A 23,738-nucleotide genomic window follows, 5' to 3' on the forward strand; every position below is an offset into this window, starting at 1 on the left:
AAGTAACGAGCGATGTGTCAAGTGGTACCTGTGCGCCTGACGTCTCTCTAGAAATCATGCTGCAGGTCCTGACACTTTTCCTACTGAGATTGGGAAAATCAAGAAAAACCAAGTACTCTGCTTGGACTTACCCAGAATTCCAAGATGTTCCTCATCAGGGCCTCTCTGTTTCCGGTTTGTGAAGGAGCCGTCTGTGTACTCACGATAAACCATTTTTTTATAAGAGCCACCAATTCTCATAGCACTTTCTTCAAAAAATACCCTCGAGTGACTGCCAAAAGAAAAAAAAAAGGTTTCTTATGGTGTGGAGGTAGAATAATGAAGTGCTGGTTGAATACCTAGTTACTATAGAACATAGCATCTTCAACATTTTTTTAGTGCAGATTAATATTTTGGTTTTATAATTATTAGTATGAAAAATATATAGTACAAAGTGGTACAAGTATGTTTAAGGTCATTTCAGAAATTGTTGGGCATTCTGCTTTAATCTCAAGCAAAAATTCATTTAACAATTTTGTGTTTTTATATGTGAAAGTCAAGTCGCCAACTCAAATAGCAACATTTTTGTTTAGCTTTGTTTTATTTTTCAAGAGAGGGGTTCTCTGGAACTCGCTTTGTAAAGCAGTATGGTTTTGAACTCGAGCTCACAGAGATCTGCCTGCCTCTGCCTCTCAAGTGCTGCATTTAAAGGCTGTGCCACCACTGCCTAGCTCAAATAAAACTTTTCAAAATCAAACATTGCAACAAATACAGTCCAAAGAAATGCCAGTTTGTACTTGCTTGCTAGGTGACAGGAAAATAGTGAGGTTTAGTTTGCTGTAAGTGTATCACACTGGTATAAGAGCAGAAATCTTTTTTTTTTTTTTTTTTTTGGTTTTTCGAGACAGGGTTTCTCTGTGGCTTTGGAGCCTGTCCTGGAACTTGCTCTGTAGACCAGGCTGGTCTCAAACTCACAGAGATCCGCCTGCCTCTGCCTCCCAAGTGCTGGGATTAAAGGCGTGTGCCATCATTGCCTGGCTAGCAGAAATCTTTTTATATACAATAACAGCATGGTACTTTATAACATTCAGTAAGTAGCCTTGAATCTGAGATGAGTTGTTTCAGGCAGCTGAGATGACTGTGTGAGGCACAGCGGCACACAGGGTGCAAAGTGATTTTGTTGTGCATTCAGGTCCAAGGCTGCAGAGAAATCATGCAGTAGACCATGGGGAAACACTGCCTTAAACACCTTGCATTCATGATAGATTAGGTTTTTAATTAATTTTTGGTTATTGTACATTCAAAAAGCTTTTAATGTTGACAAGATGTTTGTGATCCTCACATTTATTTGTACAGTCCCTTATCAGATAGCACCCATAGTTGAAGATCTGGGTCCAGAAATCACAGCAGAGGCAGAGAATAAATGGAAGAAGAGTAAGGAATGAGGCCTGGAAAGATAGAATTGGGTAAGCTGGCCTGGTTAAGGTTTGGGTACTCCTTTCCTTGGCAATAATGAAGGACTTAAGACTTCATAATGAGTGTTTAGGGGGAGACCTCCAATAGCTGCTTAGAGAAAAAGATAGGAAATAAGATACTGTAGGAGGAATGCCCGTCAGAAGCAGTTTTCATAACTTCAGTGAAAGATGGTGAGGAGTTTCATAGTATTGATGAAGGGAAAAAGGCAGCTTTCAGAGACCTGTACCTGATGGACAGATGAAACGGCATTGGTGAAGGAAAGGGAGTTAGGACAGTTTTCAAGTAAGTATGATGAGGTCAGATGGTGAAATTGTTCATTGAATGAAGAGGAAACTGGAGACAGTTAATTCAGTTTGTGCATGCCTCATCTAAGTTAAGGTGTCGCTAAGAAAATGGAAATGCATTTTTGAGAAGATTACATGAGGTGCTGAGAAGAAGGTATATTCTTTCCTGCTTGGGTAGAATGTTCTATAGATGTCTGTTAAGTCCATTTGATTAGTTACATCTGTTAGTTCTCTTATTTCTCTGTTAAGTGTCTGTCTGGTTGATCTGTTCATTGGCAAAAGAGAAATGTTGAAATCTCCTACTAATAGTGTGTGGGATTTGATGTGTGATTTGAGTTTTAGTAATGTTTCTTTTACATATGTGGGTGCTTTTATATTAGGAGCATAGATATTCAGGATTGAGTATAAAGTTTCTTTCTCCATCTCTTCTGATTGATTTTAGTTTAAAATAAATTTTGTTAGATATTAGGATAGCCACACCAGCTCCATTTGATTGGAAAACCTTTTCCCAACCCTTTACTCTGAGGTTGTATCTCTCTTTGAGGTTGAGGTGTGTTTCTTGTAAACAGTAGAATGCTGGATCTTGTTTTCGTATCCATTCCCTTAACCCGTGCCTTTTTATAGGTGAATTGAGTCCATTGATATTAAGCAATATTAATGACCAGTGGTTGTTAACTTCGGTTATTTTTTGGTGGTGGTGTTAGTGTGTTTCCCTTATTTGAGTTGCGTTGGTGGAGGGTTATCAGATGTCTGAGATATTGTGGGTGTTGTTAGCTTCCTTGGGTTGAGGTTTTCTTTCTAGTACTTTCTGTAAGGCTGGGTTTGTGAATACATATTGTTTAAATCTGTTTTTGTCATGGAATATTTTGTTTTCTCCATTGATGGTGAAGGAAAGCTTTGCTGGGTATAGTAGTCTGGGCTTGCATCCATGGTCTCTTAGGATCTGCAGCACACCCATCCAAGACCTTCTGGCTTTCATGCTTTCCATTGAGAAGTCAGGAGTAATTCGGGTAGGTTTACTTTTATATGTTACTTGTCCTTTTTCCATTGCAGCTCTTAATATTCTTTCTTTATTCTGTATGTTTTGTGTTTTGATTATTATATGGCAAGGGAGATTTTTTTTTTTTGATCCAGTCTATTTGGTGTTCTGTAAGCTTCTTGTACCTTCATAGGGATATCCTTCTTTTGGTTGGGAAAGTTTTCTTCTATAATTTTGTCAAATATATTTTCTGGGCCTTTGAGCTGGAGTTCTTCTTCTACCCCTTTTTTTCTTAGATTTGTTCTTTTCATGGTGTCTCAGACTTCCTGGATGTTTTATGTTAAGAATTTGTTAGATGTAATGTTTTCTTTGATCAATAAGTCTATTTCCTTTATAGTATCTTCAGCTCCTGAGATTCTTTCATCTATCTCTTTTATTCTGTTGTTTTTACTTGTCTCTCTAGTTCCTGTTCATTTACCCAGATTTTCGAATCCAGCCTTCCCTCAGTTTGTGTTTTTTTATTACATCCATTTCAGTCTTCAAGTCTTGACCTGTTTCCTTTACTTGTTTGATTGCTTTTTCTTGTTTTTCTTGGGTATCTTTGAGGGATTTATTAATTACTTCTAACTTTTTGTATGTCATTTCTTCCATTTCTTTAAGGGAGCTTTTCACTTCCTGTTTAAAGGTCTCCATCACTCATAAGGTTATGTTTAAAGTAGTTTTCTTCTACTTCTTCTGGATTAGAATCTTCAAGTGTTCCTGTTGCATGTTCACTGGATTCTGGTGTTACCACGTTGCTTTTCAGGTTGTTGGAGGAATTCTTGCATTGGCGCCTGCCCATATCTTCCTTCAAATGAGGCCAGCAGAGTCTTGGTGTCTTGGTCCAATCTTCACCGTGGCTGACTGAGTACTTGGGAGTTTTTCTTGGTCTGCCCTCTCTTAGGTCTCCTAAACACTGGAACAGGTTGTGTTGCAGTATTCCAAGGACCTCACAGGTGAAAAGGCAGGCTTGGAGGCAGGGTGGATTTGGGGAAAGCCTAGCAGCAGGGACACTCCCAGATGGCTGGCAAGAAAAGCTAGGGAATTTTGGAGGGGCTCCGAGGTTCTGGCCTACTTCTAAGGTCACGGATAATGGGGCATCCAGGTGTCTGGGCTTGTGGGCACTGACTCACCTCTCAGATCCAAATGGCCAAAGGATACTAAGGATATGTTCAACTTCCTTAGCTATCAAGAAAATGCAAATCAAAACAACTTTGAAATACCATCTTACACCTGTCAGAATGGCTAAAATAAAAAACACCAATGATAGCCTATGCTAGACAGGATGCAGAGTAAGGAGAACACTCATCCATTTGCTGGTGGGAATGCAAACTTATGCAACCACTTTGGAAATCAGTGTGGCAGTTTCTCAGAAAATTCAGAGTCAACCTAACTCAGGATCCAGCAATACCACTCTTGGGAATATACCCAAGAGATGCCCAATCATACTACAAAAGCATTTGTTCAACTATATTCACAGCAGCATTATTTGTAATAGGCAGAACCTTGATACAACCTAGATGCCCCTCAACAGAAGAATGGATAAAGAAAATGTGGCCCATCTATACATTAGAGTATTACTCAGTGTTAAAAAAAAATGACATTGTGAATTTTTCATGCATATGGATGCAAGTATAAACACTATCCTGAGTGAGATAATCCAGACCTACAACTATGAATATGTATGTACTCACTCATTAGTGGATTCTAACCATAAACAAAGGACATTGAGCCTATGATGATATGAGTTCATGATCCTAGAGAAGCTAAGTAATAAGATGAATCCAAAGAAAAACATGTATAGATCCACCTAGAAATCTGAAGCAGACACGATTGCCTGGCAAAAGTTGGGAGCATGGAGTTGGGGGGAGGAGGGTAGAGGGAAGGGAAGAGGGAGAGGGAGAGGAGAGAAGGGAAGTTGGGAAGAGCTTGGGGGAGTGGAATGGTTGAGATGAATGAAGGACAGATATGAGAGCATGGAAGGAGATATCTTAATTGAGGGAGCCATTTTGGAGCTGGCAACAGGTTTGGCTCTGAAGGGGTTCCCAGGAGTCCACAGAGATAACCCCAACTAGAACCCTGGGCAGTGGAGGAGAGGGTGTCTAAACTGGCCTTGTCCCATAGTCAAACTGATGACTATCTTGAATATCACAATAGAACCTTTGTCTGGTGACAGATGGAGACACAGACAGAGACCCACAGACAGAGAACTGGACTGAGCTCCCAAGGTCCAGTTGAAGATCAGAAGGAGGGAGAATATGAGCAAGTAAGTCAGGACCATGAGGGGTTCACCCACTGAGATAGCGTGCCTGAGCTAATGGTAGCTCTCCAAGTCCAGCTGCACTGGGAATGAATGAGCATGGGATCAAACCGGTCCCTCTGAATGTGCTTGAAAGTTGGGGCAGGTTGAGAAGCCAATGACAATGGCACTGGGATTTGTTTCCACTGCATGTACTGGCTTTTGATGATTCTACTCTCTTTGGATGCTTACCTTACTCAGCATGGATGTAGTGGGGAGGGCCTTGGACTTCCCACAGGGCAGGGTGCCTTGCCCTTTCTTAGAACTGGAGGGAGTAGGGGGAGGGGGTGGGGGTGTATTGGGAGACAAGTGGAATGAGGGGAGGAAGTGGGAGTTTTGATTGGTAATATTTTTAAAGTAATAAAAAATTAAAAAAAATGAAAATACAAATCTGAAATTTGTAAGACTCTTTTAGGTTGGAGATTCTGTTTTTGGAATTGTGGTGCGGATGTCAGTATTGCCTGGTACTTAAGTCTGTGTTTTATGAGAGTCACAGACCTGGCCACAGCCAGGCCCAACTATCCAACATGGAGTAACACAAAATAAACTTCTTAAACTTTTTAAAAGGGGATTTTTTTTGAAAAGATGGGTCACAAACAGAGTTTCTGTGAAACAGTACTGTCACATATACAGGCATGGATTAATGGCATATAATCTTGAAGACATTTAAAAAATAACCACTTTTATTTATTTTGTGTATGCTGTGATGTAAAAGTGGTAAGGATCAGAGGACAACTTTCAAGAATCAGCTGGCTTCTTCCTCCCTTGTACCTACAAGTTGTCCTCAGTTATCAGGCTTGGTTGTGACCCACTGAGTCATCTAAATGGTACCTGATAACTTTTGATATATTATCTTTTCTGTTTTGTGGAAAGTTGCAGATAGAAAAGGAAGACTAAAAAAGGAAGAATGTATCAGCTTATGAAATGCAGGCACATACAAAGAAACCTGTGTGTGTCTGATGACACAATTTATGGTGTGGGACAATGGTCTGTATTCTGTCAATTATATTTTAAATAAACATTGATTGGTCAGTATCCAGGCAGGAAGTATAGGTGGGACAACCAGACAGGAAGTAGAGTTGCGCTAAGGAGAGCAGGAGAATTCTGGGTAGAACAAAGTCCTAGTCTGCAGTCCTGACCCAGCCACAGAAGAAGCAAGATGAGACTGCCACGCTGAATAAGGTACAAAGCCACGTGGCTAACATAGACAAGAATAATGGGCCAATATAAGTTATAACAGTTAATAAGAAGCCTGAGCTAATGGGTCAGTCAGTTTATAACTAATGTAGAACTCTGTGTGATTTCTTTGGGACTTAATGACTGCCGGAAACGGGCAATACAGAAACCCCGACAACACATTCAGAGGGTGAAAGACTACACAATAGAAGAAAAACCTCTGTTGAATATCTGATGAAGAACTAATATTCTGGCTATATAGCACTCATAAAAAATAAATACCAACAGAAACAAATTATTCAAGTCAAAACTGGGCAAAGAAGAAATATGGACATTTTTCTGAAGAAAATATATGTATGGCCAGTATGCCCTACATAGACACTTCATATCATTACTCATAAAGGAAATAACCTTTAGAGGGCCACTACCTTTCTGGGGCTGTTAAGTTGTCTCCCGTGAAGGTGTCTGTCCCAGAAGGCGCATAGTCCCAGATGATCTCTTCAGCAGCAATGTAATAGTGTCTCACATGTTTCTCCCCAGTGTCAGCCTCTGGTGAGGGCTTGTTACAGTTGTGAACTTGGAAAAAGGCCTGCAAACCAGCTGAAACACCACAGAGAAGGCTCTTGTGAGTTGTGGCAATTGCTGATGAATGACAGGTAGAAATTGAACTCATTAAGAGAGATGATACAATGAAACATGACAAACACATATGAACAGACAACTGATGAAAAATTTGTTTTTAAACAGACACAAATCTTTTAATGTGTTTATGATTTAAAAAAGGGACATTAAACATGTGAGTTTACAGAGTAAGAAACCAGTTGTCATGGGATTCCTCTTGAGAGTCCAGTGATTCAATGTCACATGATCACTAGAACTTTAATAAAACCAGCCTTTTATTTTGAGGGCTGGATGTTATAAAATAATAGTCTTTTGGGGGAATTGCCTTCAAGAGGTAAGTTTTTCAAAGTTTAATATCCTTGGGAGAAAATTTCACAAATAGGGTTTAAGAACTAAGAATGTTCTTATACTTTGTGCTACAGACACAGAAATGATATTCACCAACTAGGACAAAGAACAGATACATCACAAAGAAAACAGTTAGTTTTACCTGACACAAGTAAAAAAAAAAAAGCAAGCTACTTTACAGTATAATGTGTAAATATGCTTTTACAGAACTCTATTTTTGCATTGAGAAACTACAAGTGGTACTATATTTTCATGGCAGGAGCCATTGGTATATTCCAAATGTTAATTTTTTTCAGATCTCATTACTTTATAAATATCCCAGGCTTAAGCTCAAGAACACTGATGACAACTTATGCTGGAGATATTGTGGGGTAAATGGAATACTCCTGCAATGCTGGTGGGAGTGCAAACTGGTACAGCCCCTTTGAATTCTGTATGGTGATTTCTTAAAAGATTATGAAACCACCTTCCTCAAGACCCAGTAACTACTTTTGGGTCTATATCCAAAGGATGCTCAAATGTACCATAAAGGATATGTGCTCAACTATGTTCATAGCAGCATTGTTTCTCATAGCCACAACCTGGAAACAACCTAAATGCTTCTTGACTGAAGAATGGATAAGGAAAATGTGGTACATTTACACAATGGAGTACTACACAGCAGAAAAAAAATAATGACATCTTGAAATTTGCAGGAAAATGGATGGAGCTAGAAAACATCATTCTGAGTGAGGTAACACAACTCCAGAAAAACAATTATCATATGTACTCACTCATAAGTGGTTTTTAAACATAAAGCAAAGAAAACCAGCCCACAAATCACAATTCCAGAGAATTTAGGCATCAATGAGGACCTAAGAGAGACATACATGGATCTAATCTACATGGGAAGTAGGAAAACAAAATCTCCTAAGTAAATTGGGAGCATGGGGACCATGGGAGAGGGTTGAATGGGAGATGAGTGACAGGGAGGGAAAGCAGAAAAAAAATGTATAGCTCAATAAAATCAATAAAAATCCCAGGGATACCTGGTTTATTACATTGTGATGTAAGCATTACAAAAATAAAACTAATATAATTCCGTGTTCAGATTACTTAATCAGCTGTTTGATTCTGCTTTTCCTCAACCGTCTTCTACTAGTAGAGTAACTAATACACACTGCTTTTACAAGTGACAGCTAAGTAGAGGTGAAGATATTTACCTTTCAAGTGGTTTAGGTTCTGACAACTGATCATCCAGACTCCAGGATTCTGGGCCACCATATAAGCTTCAAATAGAGTGGCAGGGAATAGGTTGATTGTATCAGTACGGTAGTTCTTGCTGGTCAGTGCTTGACCATGAAAGAAAGCTGCATGCACGTCAATTTCGTTACCCATACCAAAAAGATACCATTTCACTCTGTCTTCTGCACACATAGAGAGTCCTGGAAGGCTTCCAAATGTATATCCATTTATAGCTGCAAGTCAATATTAGAGTTTTTGCCTTAAAGACATTGGCGCTTGGGATAGTGATACAGAAAGAGATTCAATTTGGTATAGAAAACATCTGCCACACTTGCAATTACCCCACCCCATATCCATGCCAGACATTGCTAATCAATCACATACTCTTTCATTATGGGAACTTATTTTACGCTAAGGCTCATTGTCAATACAATACTGAAGATTAATACAATATTAGAAATAAAACTTACTTGATCTCTGATGTTTATAAAGTATTTACATTGTTTTCACATGTGGAAATATAAATGTGTCCATATACATACATAGAGAATACTCAGTTAAAGATAAAATATTGAAAATTATTTAATAATCAGTTACTAATTGTGCATGTAGGTACAAGGCAGATGATTTAAATTTCTTCTTTTTGCTTAGGACATTTTGGATTTAATGAATTTCTTTTGCAATAAGAACACCAAGTAAAAATATTTCTAATATTGGAGGACACAATTCAAAGAAATTTGAAAGAAGAATAAATTCGTGAAATGGCAGGAAGACTTGAAAATTCAAAAGCAGTATGGCCTGAGACCTTTGGAAGAAAGTGAGAGTCATTTTTCAAATTTGGAAATCCTAGGAAATTCATGGGTAGAAACATTATTGTTAAGGACCATTAATATACTAAATGTGACAGTGGTATCAAACCATGTTCATCTAGACTAGAAATTTGAGGATATTTTTCTACTATCTGCTTTTGTTAGAAGGATAATAGAGAAGATGAAATGAGTAGGAAGAAGACCCTCATGTCAGATGAAAACAAAACAAATATAGAAAGTTGGAAATAACTTCATTTTCTAATTTGGAAGTAAAGATTATTTTTAAAAAGCTAAATTAAATTGGTGTAACTAATGTTAAGATTCTTAATTTACCAGATAATTCTGAGGGATAAATAACCTAATGTTATTCTTTATGTCCCTGAGAATTAAGAAAAAACATGGGCTGTCAGAAGGCATTTGTAGGAGACACAAAGTGAACTCAAATATTTAAATGATGTAGAACAGGGGTCCTGGTGAGGGCAACATAGTTTGTTAAGGGGGTGCTTTTTAAAATTAGTGGTTTAAGTTATCTTATTAAAGATAGGTGGATTATTTATAATTTAAATCTAATTTTAAATTTTTACTTCAAAAGTCCTATTTCAAATAGCTTCTAGAATAAACTTGGAGGATAAATAAAGACATATAACACATATGCATTAAATTCCAACTGATGATTTTTCTTGTTAATTAAGAAACACGTTTGGTGTATTCGACTTTTACCTGGCTAGTATTTAGACAGTGTGCTAACTAGTTGTGTTACCTTGGTACAAGTTAGAGTCTGTTGTGGCGTGTCCTTCTTATGTGTGTTTCTTTTATTGGTTGTTGAATAAAACTGTTTCAGCCAATTATTAAAGCCAGCCAAGAAATATGAACAGAAAGAGAGAGAGAGAGAGAGATAATAGAGTTGAAGAGACACCATGTAGCCACCGATGCCAGAATATTACCAGTAAGTCAGAGCCTTGTATCAATACATAGATTAATAGAAATGGGTTAATTTAAGATGTAAGACCTACTTCCCATAGCCAAGAGGACAACTATATGCTTTACCTTCTTACTTAGCTTCTTTGGGAAGTAGACAAAATTGCCGGGGAGAAAATTGAGATCTTGGGGGTTGGGTGGGATGGGGGTAAGGGGAGATGGGGAGAGAGGGGGGAGAGGGGGAGAATGGTGGGGAGCTTGGGAAAGGGGGAGGATTGGGATGAAGGAAGGTTGGATGGGGGAGCACGGAAGCACGGTTCTTAGTTAAGGGAGCCACCTTAGGGTTGGCAAGAGACTTGAACCTAGAGTGGCTCCCAGATACCCAAGCCGAGGTCCCCAGTTAGTTCCTTGGGCAGCTGAGGATGGGGAACCTGAAATGACCCTATCCTAGAGCAATACTGACGAAAATCTTGCATATCATCATAGAACCTTCATCTGGTGATGGATGGAGACAGAGACAGAGACCCACACTGGAGCACTGGACTGAGCTCCCAAGGTCCCGATGAGGAGCAGAAGGAGGGAGAACATGAGCAAAGAAGTTGGGACCACGAGGGGAGCACCCACCCACTGAGACAGTGGAGCTGATCTATTGGGAGCTCACCAAGGCCAGCTGGACTGTGACTGAAAAAGCATGGGATAAAACTGGACTCTCTGAGCATGGCCAACAATGAGGGCTGATGAGAACCCAAGGACAATGGCACGGGTTTTTGAACCTACGTAATGTGCTGGCTTTGTGGGAGCCTAGCCAGTTTGGATGTTCACCTTCCTAGAAATGCATAGAGGTGGGAGGACCTAGGACTTACCACAGCGCAGGGAAATCTGACTGCTCTTTGGGCTGGAGAGGGAGGGGGAGAGGAGTGAGGGGAGGGGGAGAAGGGTGGGAGGAGGGGGAAGGAAATGGGAGGCTGGGAGCAGGAGGAAATTTGTTTTTTTTTCTCTTTTCTCAATAAAAAAAAAGTTAAAAAAAAAGATGTAAGACCTAGATAATAATATGTTTGAGCCATTGGCCAAACAGTGTTGTAATTAGCACAGTTTCTATGAGATTAGTTGGGTCTGGGCAACCAGGAAATGAAATCACAGCCTCCTTTACAAGAGTCATCTAAGATGAAGGAGCCTCAATTGAGAAATTGCCTCCATAAGATAGTGCCATAGGCAAGCCTATAGGTCCTTTTCTTAGTTTATAATTGTTGTGGGAAGGCCCAGCCCATTGTGGGTGGTGCTTTGATCTGGTGGTCCTGGATTCTAAAAACAAAATAATAATAATAACACAAAAGAGACTCTGCAAGCTATGAGTAGCAAGACATTAAGCAGAACTGCCTCTGCATGACCCCCTCCCCTTTAGGTTGCTGCCCTGACTTGCTTCATGATGGACAGTGATGTGAAAGTGTTAAACCAAATAACCCTATCTTTTCATACTTCTCTTTGGTCATACTGTTTCATCACAGCAATATAATAACTCTAACTGGGACAGACAGATATCAAATTGCATGTCCAACACACTTTTGTTATTAGGGCCTCAGGTTAGGATTATTCATGTGAGAGAATAATCTTGGCAGAATTAATCTGCTATATGTTTTGTAACCTTACAGTACATCCTGTTGCTTTCCTGGAAGTCTTCATTGTCTTTGTCAACTTTCTCTGGTTCAGAGCAGAAGGTTTTGATGTTATCTTCTAGATACCAGCTGAGATTTTCATCCACCACAGAGAACATTACTACAAATTCTTGGTCAATATCTTTTTCTTTTTCCTTATCTAGAGAATCTGAAGTAGAAATCTGTAGTTTAGTAGATCTGAAATTTTAGCATGTGATTCAACACTTTTTTAAAATTAGGTGATTAGAGCTTCTTTTTAAAATTTAGTGTTCACTTTCTTAACAAACTACAGATCTAGCCCAGCTACTCCACTTTAAGGAAATACTCAGGGAAGTCCCCCCCCCGCCCCCGTGCACTGCATTTATATTTTTGTATATATCTACTGACCAAAGCATTAAATGTTTTTTTTGGAAACTGAGAAGGTTATAATTCAGATGTGTCCATATCTTCTAGAACACACATATAACCACAAGCCACCACAAGAAGAATTTGAAGGTAACTATTTGTCCAAAACACATTACATTTCAATCTCTTGAGTTATGCTGTCTTCACAAGGTGAGGAATAAGTGTAATATTATCATATTTACCAATATAATACAGGTAACTATAGCCATTGCTAGGGAGTGGCATTAAAGTCATGTGTCTCCATATAACACCATCATTGGAAGTCATGCCCAACAAACCAATCCCACAGAAAACTGATATCAAGCATCTTAGCTTCGTTGGCATTTTCCTCTAAAGGTTTGTTCCATTTTTTCATGTCATTAAGGCCTTTCCTGTACTTTACTTCCTTCTTTTTAACTCTTATCATTTATCTATTCAACTTCAATACAGAATAACTTATAAAACTAATTGAAAAACAAGCTTCCTTGTACTATCTCCCACACTGTGAGCAGTAAGAAAATATACCTTTTTTACAGAGTATTAATGGTCCTATGAGTCCTGATGCAATATCTTTTGGAGCATCAACATGGGAGTGGTAAATCCTCGTCACACAATTGTTGTCTCCATCAACAGGACTTTGCTCACTGGCATGCAGCACATACAAATATTGTTCTCCAGGAAACACTTTGTCATCTGCTTTTTGAAAATTGGTGGTGTTGTCAGGGTAGATGGCACCTGGAAGCAGTGTAATGGAGTTAGAAAGTGGGTTCATATGAAAACAGTTGAAGGAATAGTGAGTCCTAGAGGGTGCCCTCTGGATTTTCAGTACACACATAAAGAAACCAGAGATTCCATAAACCTCACAGAAACAATTATTACTAATTTGATAATTGATTGAGTCCTACATGGTAGATATTTCAGGATGATTCTAACATCTATATCTATCTATCTATCTATCTATCTATCTATCTATCTATCTATCTTGTTTTTTGAGACAGGGTTTCTCAGTATAACAGCTCTGACTGTCCTGGAATTTACTTCCTAGACCAGGCTGGCCTGCTACTCACAAAGATCTGCCTGTCTCTGTTTCCCCAAGTTCTGGGATTAAAGGCATGTGACACCACCACCTGGCTGATTGCAACTTTTATAATTTAATGAAAAGTTTTTACCCGGGGATCATGTGATGTGGGATTCCCCTTTCTATGCTGTGAATATGTTTTATTGCCATTGGTTAATAAATAAGCTACTTTGGCCTATGTCAGTGCAGAATATAACAAGGTGGGAAATCCAAGCAGAGATAGAGGAAAGAAGTCAGGCAGATGCGATGTAGCCACCCAAGAAGCAAGAGGTAACAGACCATGCGTGGAAAAATATCAAACAATAGAAATGGGTTAATTTAAGATATAAAGGCTAGCTAGGAATATGCTTGAGCCACTGTCCAAACAGTGTTGTAATTAACATAGTTTTGTGTGAATATTAGAGTCTGGGTGTACAGGTAACAAAGCACAGTTTCTACTTCCAATTGGAATTCTGCTCTGTAAGCTATGAATATTCATTACCATTTGTTATTAAAGAAGCTGCTTTGGCCTATGGCAGGGCAGAATAGAGCTAGGAAGGAAAACTAAACTGAATGCAGGGAGAAAGAAGACAGAGTTAGGCAGATGCCATTTAGCTGCAGAAGGAAAAAGACACCAGAACCCAGAACCTTACCAGGATGCCACAACCTTGGTGCAATACACAGGTTAATAGAAACTGGTTAATTTAAGATGTAAGAGCTAGTTAGAGATACACTTGAGTCATCAGCCAAACAGTGTTGTAATTAATATAGTTTCTGTGTAATTATTTGGGTCTGGGTGGCTGGGAAACCAAACCAGTGTTTCTATTTACAGACATGGTATAAAGAATAAGCAAAATAACCACCTTCTCATATAACTGAAACTTCTGATTTGTGAGTATATGTGTAGTATTTATAGAAAACAAAAATTTTACACTAAATTTTAGAAATTTTCCAACATATGCAAGTTGAAATGAACTTTATTTTCCTCTAAGTGTTAGTGGATTTTCAATGTACCTATAAACCCACCTTTAATAATGGTAGACTGAAAGACATTCTTGTTTTTTTATAATTCTACTCAACTTTATCATCAGTCATATAAAATTATTTTAAAGCAAATTCTAGACATATTTAATTTCTAAATATCTGAGCATGTGGTTCTCACTATCAGAATCTGTTCATTTAGGCAGTATTCATTCCCACGACAGGAAGTCATATAACTAGAAAAAACAAAGCACTTTAAGGTGATGAGTTAAAATCCCATTATAGTATAGATTGGTGTTAAAGGGTTTGGTTACAAGTTCTATCTAAAGGTATCAGTTTTAGAAGTTAAAAGGTTTTCCTACTGAAGGGGAAACTCCAACCACAGCACACACTGAACTTACCCTCATGTTCTTTGTAGTAAGTTACCCCATGTGAATGAAAAGTATAGGGCCTAGAGGCAAAATTCTTTAAGTGAACATAAACTTTGTCTCCAACTTCAGCCTTGATGATAGGGCCTAAAAACCCTAGCCAGACTGGTTTGTCTACAGTTTTCCTAAAGGTCTCATCTGTGTACTGAACATAAAGGGCTTTCTTGTATGTTTTTCCAATACGATCTGGGCCACTTTGAAGATATAGATTGGACTGTTCCCTGCAAGAGAAAAGACACTTTCGTCAGAAACTTTCATTTCTGAAAATAATATTAGAACTTAGGAGAATCAATGATTACATCAACATTCAGTTTTTGCCTGTTGTATAAATGCCTCCAAAGATGAGGAGGAGAGCTGTTGATTAACTCTGTTATTTTAATATATGAGATGTTTCATATTAGACACATGATAGAGAACCACCTGTGAGGATCTTACAACACCATGGTGCCAAAAATGAAATGAAATAAAATTGAGTGGCTCTAAATTAATTTTATCATTTAAATTATTGATTTGTGTGTATGTATGCATGCATTTGGGTGTGTGCATGAGTGCACACTCACCTGTGGTGTGGATGTGGAGGCCAGAGCTCTATTTCAGAACCTTCCTCTACCACTTTCTACTTTAGTTGTTGAGAGAAGGTCCCTATGAAGTAGAGCTCCCCATTTCAGATGACCAGTGAGCTTCCCAACATCTGTGTCCAGAAGCTGACTGTCTCTGGTGATGCAATTCATTTTACCCAGCTGTGCCTCCTTTATCTGGGTGCTGGGGATCAGAAATCTTGTACAGCAAGTACTTTACCCATTGAACTTGCTCCACAGTCCAATCTATTGTTTTAATTTCTTTCAAAAGTCCTAGAATTGATATGTAATCCATATGAATTTAAAAATTACCTTTCCATTTAAAATATCATATGTATTTTTGAATTCTTCATTACCATAGATTCTTCATATTGAATGGTTATGTTCTGATTAATGCTAGTTAATAATTTGAAAATTCTTCTAAATATATCAACATAATAAATAGAACTAGGAAGGAAGTAAAAAAGAAAAGTGTATATGTAGGGGGTATATTTAATATTTACACCTAAATTGGTTCTTACATACTAAACAAAGTTAGTTTTAGTGGCATTTGTTTGGGAACAGTGCCATGCAACCATTTAGAAGGACTCAACTAGATCCTGGGTCTGGTGAGTTTCTACACAAACAAGTGCTCTCTGTTATAGTCCATCAGCTTTTATTTGCCATGCTCCACTTAACCATCACAGAACAGGAAAACCTGTCTGAAAAGTAAACTTCATCACATTCTCTGGGCTGAGAGTACATCGGCAAGGTTTAGATTTATTTCTTTCCATGTTTCAAGACAAAGATGGATCTGCTTAGGGGCTTTGTAATTGCTACAGAAGTTGAAAATGTGATTTTCAAAAGTCTAGGATTCTAACCTCGTGTTTTCTAATGTTAACCTGAATAACTATCTAGTAATGCGTTAGGTGATGTGTAAATAAATTCCTGACTTCAGTTTGATGATTCTGACTGCGGTCAGAGAGGAGTTGTGCACAGGCCCAGCCCCTTCATCTTTTTTAACCAGCAGGCTAGTGTATTCTGGTGCAGGCAGCCACTCTGGGCTTGTGGGGACCTGTAAAGTTGAAGGTTACGAGAGCAGCAAGTGCAGAGGCGGTGCAGCTCCTTGGCATTATGAGACAGAAATAGAAAAAGTTCTGCTTTCAGCTGATACTATCGTGGTACCAGATCTCTGCATGTGGTAGCTTTATAGATGAATGCATCACCACTTGGCAGTGATCCTGGGGCTGGATTTTGGCAGAGTGAGCAGGAAATAGGTCGTAAAAGAGTCACATTTCTCTGAATTGTCTAAGGGCTTCTAGGCTGACAATCTTAGAGAACCATATATGGACAACTGATTGTATAAATTATGGAGATTGTATTTCTTGTTCTTTCGAACCCATCTTGGTGTGATGGTTACACTGAAAGTAATTAAAAACACACCAATTGTGGATCAGTAAAATCCTACTACAAATACTAGCTGTGGTGTGTCCTGCCTGTGTTACCTTATTATGTGCTTTGCATTGTGTTAAAGCAAAGCAGAAGAAGAAAAATGGAGATGACTTGGAGATTTCAAGAAATTCATGAATAAAGATCAGAATACTGGGGTGAACTCTGCCCTAAAGCCACATAATTAGTGTGAACAGGAGGAATCTTAATAAATACATGCTTATACAATAGGTAGGCTGTGCAGCACTGAAGACCCGTGAGGTCAAACGTCAGTTGTGTTAAGAAGGACCCACAGGGAGCAAGGTCAGTCTGCAGCTAATGGCACCTTTCCCATCCAGCCAAAAGAACCCTGAACTAGTCTCAAGCACATTTGTCCAAACCCCAGAATAAATTGTCTTCAGGGTTTGACAGTATTTCTAGGAGACCTGTCTGATAATATTTAGCAGAGATACCAATCCACCATGCCTTGCTTATGTGTATCTTTTGGTGGTCCCAGATTTACAGCAGCCCTCTAGTCCTCAAGACTTTATTGAAACACCATATGCATGTTTTCCCTAACATGTTTCTACAGCACCCAGGGACCTATCCCGTTCCCATACACTGTAACAGGTGTCTACTTCTCAAAACTCATCCACTGCACTGTCTTTGGTTTTTATTTATTTATTTTTTATTGAGCTCTACATTTTTCTCTGCTCCTCTCCCTGCTTCTCCTCTCCCTTCTAACCCTCCCCCAAGGTTCCCATGCTCCCAATTTACTCAGGAGATCTTGTCTTTTTCTACTTCCCATGGGATTAGATCTATGCATGTCTCCCTTACAGTCCTCATTTTTTAAAATAGGATGTGCTCTGCCTTGGCTTTGTGACCCAGTTTTTTCTAGATAAAGTTTTTGAAGGGATGGAGTATTCATGAAAATGACCTTTAAAATAAAAATTGATCTGAAGCTAAAATATACTCAAAGATTTTACATATATATCAAACTGGTTCTTCCATTTGGTTCTTCCATTGTGAGAAATTTCCCTTACTTAATTGAGAAATATCTAACTTCGGGGAGGTCTGTTTGTGTACAATACTATCCTTTAAAGAAACATCAGGGACTATTCATGGCTTGGGTCATGAACGAAGGGTCAAACACCTACTAGAAGCTTGTGGAAACTTTGCCAGTCAAATGTTCAGCCACAATAATTAATTATACTTGGTCTTTGAACCAAAGAAATTCTTCACATTTATTTTCAGTCCTTCCTGTTGGCAACTATAATCCTTTCTACTCATTATAGAAAATGGATTTCTCTCCCAGAAATCACACTTCCTATTTTAGCTCCCTTTTTCATTTTTAAAGAAAAAAAAAAGGTGACTCCTGTTATTTCTGGTAAAGTCAGAATCAGAACTGAGAATTTTTTCTTTTTTAAATACTTCATTTATCTTTATTTTATGTGCCTTGATATGAAGGTACCATATGCCCTGGAATTGGAGTTAGAAACAGTTGTAAGCTGCCATGTCGGTAGTGGGAATTGAACCCGGGTCCTCTGAAAGAGCAGCCCGTACTCTTAACTGCTGAGCCATATTCCCAGAATTTTTAATGGCAGATAATTTATCATTAATGCTACTATAATTAGTTAATAATACTGTTCCACTGGTAAGTTCAGAATTCACTGAAGTAGTTTTTGGTTTATTTTTAGCTTGGTTACTAAAGTCTCAAAATTAAAGAAGAATTTTGATTTCACTTGTTGAAATGCTTCATTAGATTTTCATTACTGCATAACAAATCATCTCATAACAACATGAAGTAATATCTGCTTATAACTCTCAGATGAATAATAAGTCTGACAGTTCATGTGTCTGTTGCCTGCCTGGGACATCACAACACTGAAATCAAGGGGATACCAGGCTGAGCACTCCCCTGAAGACTTGTGGAAAAATCTGCTTACTCAATAAGCCAGGTTATAGGCACAATTCAGTGTTTGTAGTCTGGGAGAGGCCCACAGTCATTAGCCACAAGCAAACAGTACTTTAAATTCCACAGATTGTAGAGATTAGGACAGGAAATTTTTGGCAGGATATCTCAGAAATATTGCCTTTAACAAACAGAAATCACAGAAAAATGGTCTACTCACAGACATCTCACTCCCCCCAGGGGCATATAGCACAAACTTCAGTGAAATTATACATCAAAAATAGCTAAGCTCTGCAAGCACAACAGGAACCCAGTGTTAACTAACCTTCTTAGGAGAAACGGAAATGGTTATAGCAGGTAAGATTGTTTAATTAGTGTATCCAGAGAAGCTATCCTGTATGATGTGCTTGTGTCTTATTTTTAATTAGCCAAACCAGGGAGTGGGGCACTGTAAATGGATTTTTCCAATAACTGTTAGTCAAATTTTGTACTTCTTCAGAAGATTTAAAAAGAAATATTTGAGGCAAAATTTCATGTACCTTGGGTAAGACTTAAACTCACTGAATGAACTTGATGATATGAATACTCCTAGGGATGTGTGAGGAGAAGAGTCTTAGTGTAGATATGAGGGAAAGTACAACCCAAGGCATCTGGAAGAGTTCAGACTGAACCAGGCCATGAGAGGAGAGAGATGCAGGGGAGAGCGAGGAGGAAGAGAAGAGAACTAAGAGGGCAAAGAGTTCAAGTGTAAGCAGAGAGAGAGAGAGAGAGAGAGAGAGAGAGAGAGAGAGAGGCAGAAATGGCAGTGGCAGAGTTATATAGAAGATAGAAGTTGGAGGAAGAGAAGGGAAATCTCTGGGCTGGAGAGGTTTAGGATAGGAGGAGAGATGAGAAGAACAGAGATGGGCCATAGGTACTGAGAGAGCTCTGTGCTTTGGTATGTCAATGGCCAGCAGAGTTAATTTTCCTGGGTTTCTTTGGAACCTGACACTAGACATGTAGTCCTTTAATATTTTTAAAGTATTTTTGAGGGAGTGTTAAAATAATTATTTGGGAAACCATTCAGTCGAGTCAGGCAGAGCAACTTGGGTGCCTATATAAGCAAACTAAAACATAATTTAACCTGAATGGAGTGTCCAAGCTCTTGACATTACAATGACGTTGCCATCTACAAATGTGTTGGGCCACTTTCAGAACTGTTCTCTAAGCTATGTGTGGCCTGTGGAGTGCAAGTTGAACATATCTGATAGTAAATGGTAAAGTGAAGCGTGGGCCCAACCAAGCAGAAACTGCTAACTAACGTCTAACCAGAAAATTTTCACTTTAATTAATCAAATGTATTGTTTTATTGTTGCTTCTGGAAACATAACATTCATTTGCCACCCAGTGACCTGATTAGGAAGCTCAATCCATGACTGGCAGAATGCCAGGTAAATTTGTTAAAATGTAAATGTGTGTGTGTGTGTGTGTGTGTGTGTGTGTGGTTTTTTCTTTTTTCTTTTTTCCCTTTTCTTTCTCTCTTTTTTTCTTTTTCTTTTTAAAGATCTTTTTGTGTAATCCTAGGTGTCTGGGAGCTTGCTATGTGAACCAGGCTTACCTGGAACTCACACAGATCCTCCTGCCTCTGTGTCCAGAGTGCTGGCATTAAAGGCATGTGCTACAGGCCAAATGTGTTTGTGTTTTAATGTAAAATGTTTCCTTTGTTGCAAGTTTTTTTCTGTATAAAAACATTATCTCTGTTTTCTTACAGTAGACATTATTTGGGAAGTCACCTTTTATCCTGGTAATAATAATAATAGTAAAGATGAACACTTTTATATTGTGTAGTTGGCATACCCAGATTAGCGTAATTCTGATTGTACCTTTGGACAGTATTGTCTTAGTTGGTTGCCTGTTTCTTTGGTCAGAATTTGATTTTTTGTTTGTTCTTAGTCATTAGGTTTGCTCATAAGGATATTATTATTCTACCATTTAACCTTCAAGCCTACAGCAGGCTATAAAACTAAATATCAGTGTTTATAGCATTTTAGGAAAGTCACAATTCCTGATCAAAAGTCTGTTAAAATAATTATAAAGGGTTTATGATAAGTTGTTCTTGGGTTTAAAGAACACATAGCTTCTTAAAAGTCACTAGAAAACAAAAGTAATCAAAAGATAATGTCATTATTACTATTACTCTTTAATACAACAGTAATTCAATTATTCAATGCATATTTAATATTAATCATGGAACCTGGACACAATATTCTAGATATTTTTGTGTTTATACCTTTTTTTGTTATTTAAATATAAATTACTCATTTCAAGAATTGCTGTTTTTAGAATCTTTATATGTTGTTGGAAGTGGCAGCACTGACTATACTATAAGGATGTGATTTTCTGCTTCACTTTATTGGAAATAAATAACATTGGAACTGGTTCCAAAAGGGCAAGTCTAGTTTCCTAACCAGAAAAACAGAATAAAAACAATTTATTAATTTTTCTCCTTTAACATTGCTCTTGTTTTCAATTTCACTAACTCTAGTAGTCCACCTAGACCCATTTTCTTATTTTATTCTGTTGCCTGATTCATTCTACCATGTGAATCTATTCACTCAGGAACAAGAAAAGTTTTTATAATATGCCCTGTAATTTTTTCTGCCTTCTACTAAGCTTTCTTTTATTTTCATATATCCACAAATATTTGTTCAGTGTCTTCTGTCTCACAGACATTTGTGGCCAAGCAGCCATCATAGCACAGGGAGTTCTTGCCTCTCAAATGTATCTTCTTCTTCCAGCTTCAGCCTAATGCTCCACCTGACACTCATTTCAGACTCTTTCACAGCTTTGTCTTCGTCTTGTTTGTTTCTGCTTTGCTTTGTCCATAACCAAGGAGAAGAGCCACCCATGCCTGGTGACATTTCACCATGCTTCATGGACTAATTCACACACTGCTGATTTATGACAAAGGAGGGCACAAAAAATTGCTACTACACTCATCTGGTAAAGTTTAGCACATGGGCAAAGTTGCTGAAGCACCAATCAATGTTCATATAGATTAGGGAGAAAACTTATGGATCATAATATGATGGTAAAATCATAAAGAAAGCTGAACTAAAAGTGTCCAGTTTTCCTTCTGAACACCCTTCAGTGTCCCTATTAGATAATAATGGGGTAGGCAAGTTTATCTTCCTTTAATTTCCTAGCTGGAGCAGACATACCATTAGAATATTGGAAGTCAAGAAATCACCCCTTGAATTCCTTAGCAACTCTCTTTATCCTTCTACTTCCTTATACTTAGTGTTTACCACACTGGAACATGGTCAGAGCATTATAGATTTTACACAATAGACTGACTTGACTTTTTATTATAAACAATGGCAAGGGTGGGTAGAGCATTGAGTAGAACAGTACTTTTCCTTGTTTAATTAATTTAGGTGTGTGTGTGTATGTGTGTGTGTGTGTTGCTGATAACTGAACCCATGGCTTTGAACCCATATACTGAGGTATAGCCGCAGTCCAGTTCTTTTCTTTTGTAGTGTGTCTGACTCCTTTCCTTGGAAATAAAACAGTAGATAATTTACATCATACTTCTAATGAAAACAATGAATTACACAAAATTAGGCTTCTAGTGAAGTTGTAAAAATATGTCTGATTTTGGGGAAGAGAACACTATCTCCAAACCAGGCTTTAAAAAAATTATAAGTTCTATTTGTGTCTCTGAGGCCAGGTATCGGCTCAGAACCTTTTCATACTGAACAATACTAGGTTAGTAAAATGACAATTTGATATTATCATTAGTAATGCATTTTTTTCTTACCATAAAAAATTCAACCGAATATAAAATAAAATAAAATTAATGATTCAGTACTTACATAATTGGGCTCAATAAAAGAGCTGTTCTTAAAGAGACAATCTCAGACACTGCTGGTCGCTTGAGCTCTCCTGCCATCCTAATACATTTGCTAGTCTAGGAAATATTTGTTTGAATCCCAAGTTTCTATTTGTTGATAAATGTTTAGATAATATTAAAACTGGTGATCTCAGCTTAGCTAAATTTCAGAGAGACTCTACTATTCTTCGTATAGAGAATATTGCTTGATGTAAAGCAACTAAACACAAAGACTCTGACGTTACATGGTATTCTGTGAGGATGTGATAGTAAGAACATATCATTTCTTGCACATATTTTGTTTGGAGCTGTGCTGAGAACTTTGTAGGCACTTTTAAAATAGTCCTGTGAGGTGTACTTGCTGTCTCACTTTATAGATAAGGACTCAGAAACTGAGAGAGATTAGTATCAGTCCTTCACTGTCCTGAATCACTCAACAAGTATTAGACAGAATCATATTTCTTGAAGCTGTATCTCATTTCTATGTTTGATGTATTACTTTACTTTTACCACTAGGAAAATTTTATATAGTGATTTTTTTTAAGTGAAGAACTTCTGCATCCAGAGGTAGAATACATTTAAAATATAAATAAGGGAATGACTAACCACAGGAACAAGTGAGAAATTAGTGCAGTTCCCTTGGAGCACTAGGAGAAGAGCAGCATGGCTTCACAGTAACAAATCTAGGGAATATAAAGAAAACCAGTACAAGTATTGGTTTTCAAGTCAGCATTTTGTAGTTTCTATGTTTATCAAATTAAACAAATACTTTCCTTGCTAGTTTCATTTTTAAGTTGATAACATAAATTTGGCTCATAAATAATAAAGAGTAGTGACTTACATGTCAACTGAAACAAGTTTCTTTTCTCCATTTTCAGAAGCATAGTTCCAAACTGCTTCAATAATTCCGATGTAATAGTGCTTATCTCTTGTCCAGGCTAGGGGAGTATTCAAAAATAGAAAAGTACCAAGCAGCAACAGGTTCATTTTTCTTCTGTCTTGGAGACTGAAATGCAAGAAAGTGAAATAAGAAGCATGCAATTTTATAAATAAGGCTTTCTTTCTTTCTTTGCTTGATTGACACAGCTTAGTATTGCATAAGAGTAAATCATTTCATTAGAGCAAATAACATTTTCCAACTCAGTTTGCCTTTGGCAAACAAGGGAGAAAAAAAAATTCCCAGTTGTCAGGCTGCTCTAAACACAAATGAAGTCAGGACCACGAGGGGTGCACCCAAAGCCAGTTCTTAACAAGATAAGATAAAATGAACCAAAACATGCAGCTATTTACTATTCTAGAAGACTAACAAAACTTAT

The 23,738-nt window shown here is 37.9% G+C and overlaps 1 protein-coding gene across 3 annotated transcripts in view; it reads right to left on the reverse strand.

Annotated features, from left to right (window-relative positions):
• LOC121452826 (ceruloplasmin) overlaps positions 1–23,428 on the reverse strand; it is a 55,861-nt gene extending 32,433 nt beyond the window's left edge. For all 3 annotated transcript variants that reach the window (XM_041659132.1, XM_041659133.1, XM_041659134.1), the window contains exons 1-7: positions 23,264–23,428; positions 14,628–14,875; positions 12,714–12,923; positions 11,800–11,973; positions 8,404–8,658; positions 6,661–6,832; positions 132–271 (exon numbers count right to left, since the gene is read on the reverse strand). In XM_041659132.1, coding sequence (XP_041515066.1) covers positions 132–271; positions 6,661–6,832; positions 8,404–8,658; positions 11,800–11,973; positions 12,714–12,923; positions 14,628–14,875; positions 23,264–23,409 — 1,345 coding nt within the window. In that variant the 5' untranslated portion in view covers positions 23,410–23,428. The remainder of the gene's footprint in view (positions 1–131; positions 272–6,660; positions 6,833–8,403; positions 8,659–11,799; positions 11,974–12,713; positions 12,924–14,627; positions 14,876–23,263) is intronic.
• Positions 23,429–23,738: the final 310 nt, after the last annotated feature.

This window comes from Microtus oregoni, unplaced genomic scaffold, assembly GCF_018167655.1.
Source record: "Microtus oregoni isolate MIOR12 unplaced genomic scaffold, Mior012 000010F_ref0000083, whole genome shotgun sequence".
Lineage (NCBI taxonomy): Eukaryota > Metazoa > Chordata > Mammalia > Rodentia > Cricetidae > Microtus > Microtus oregoni.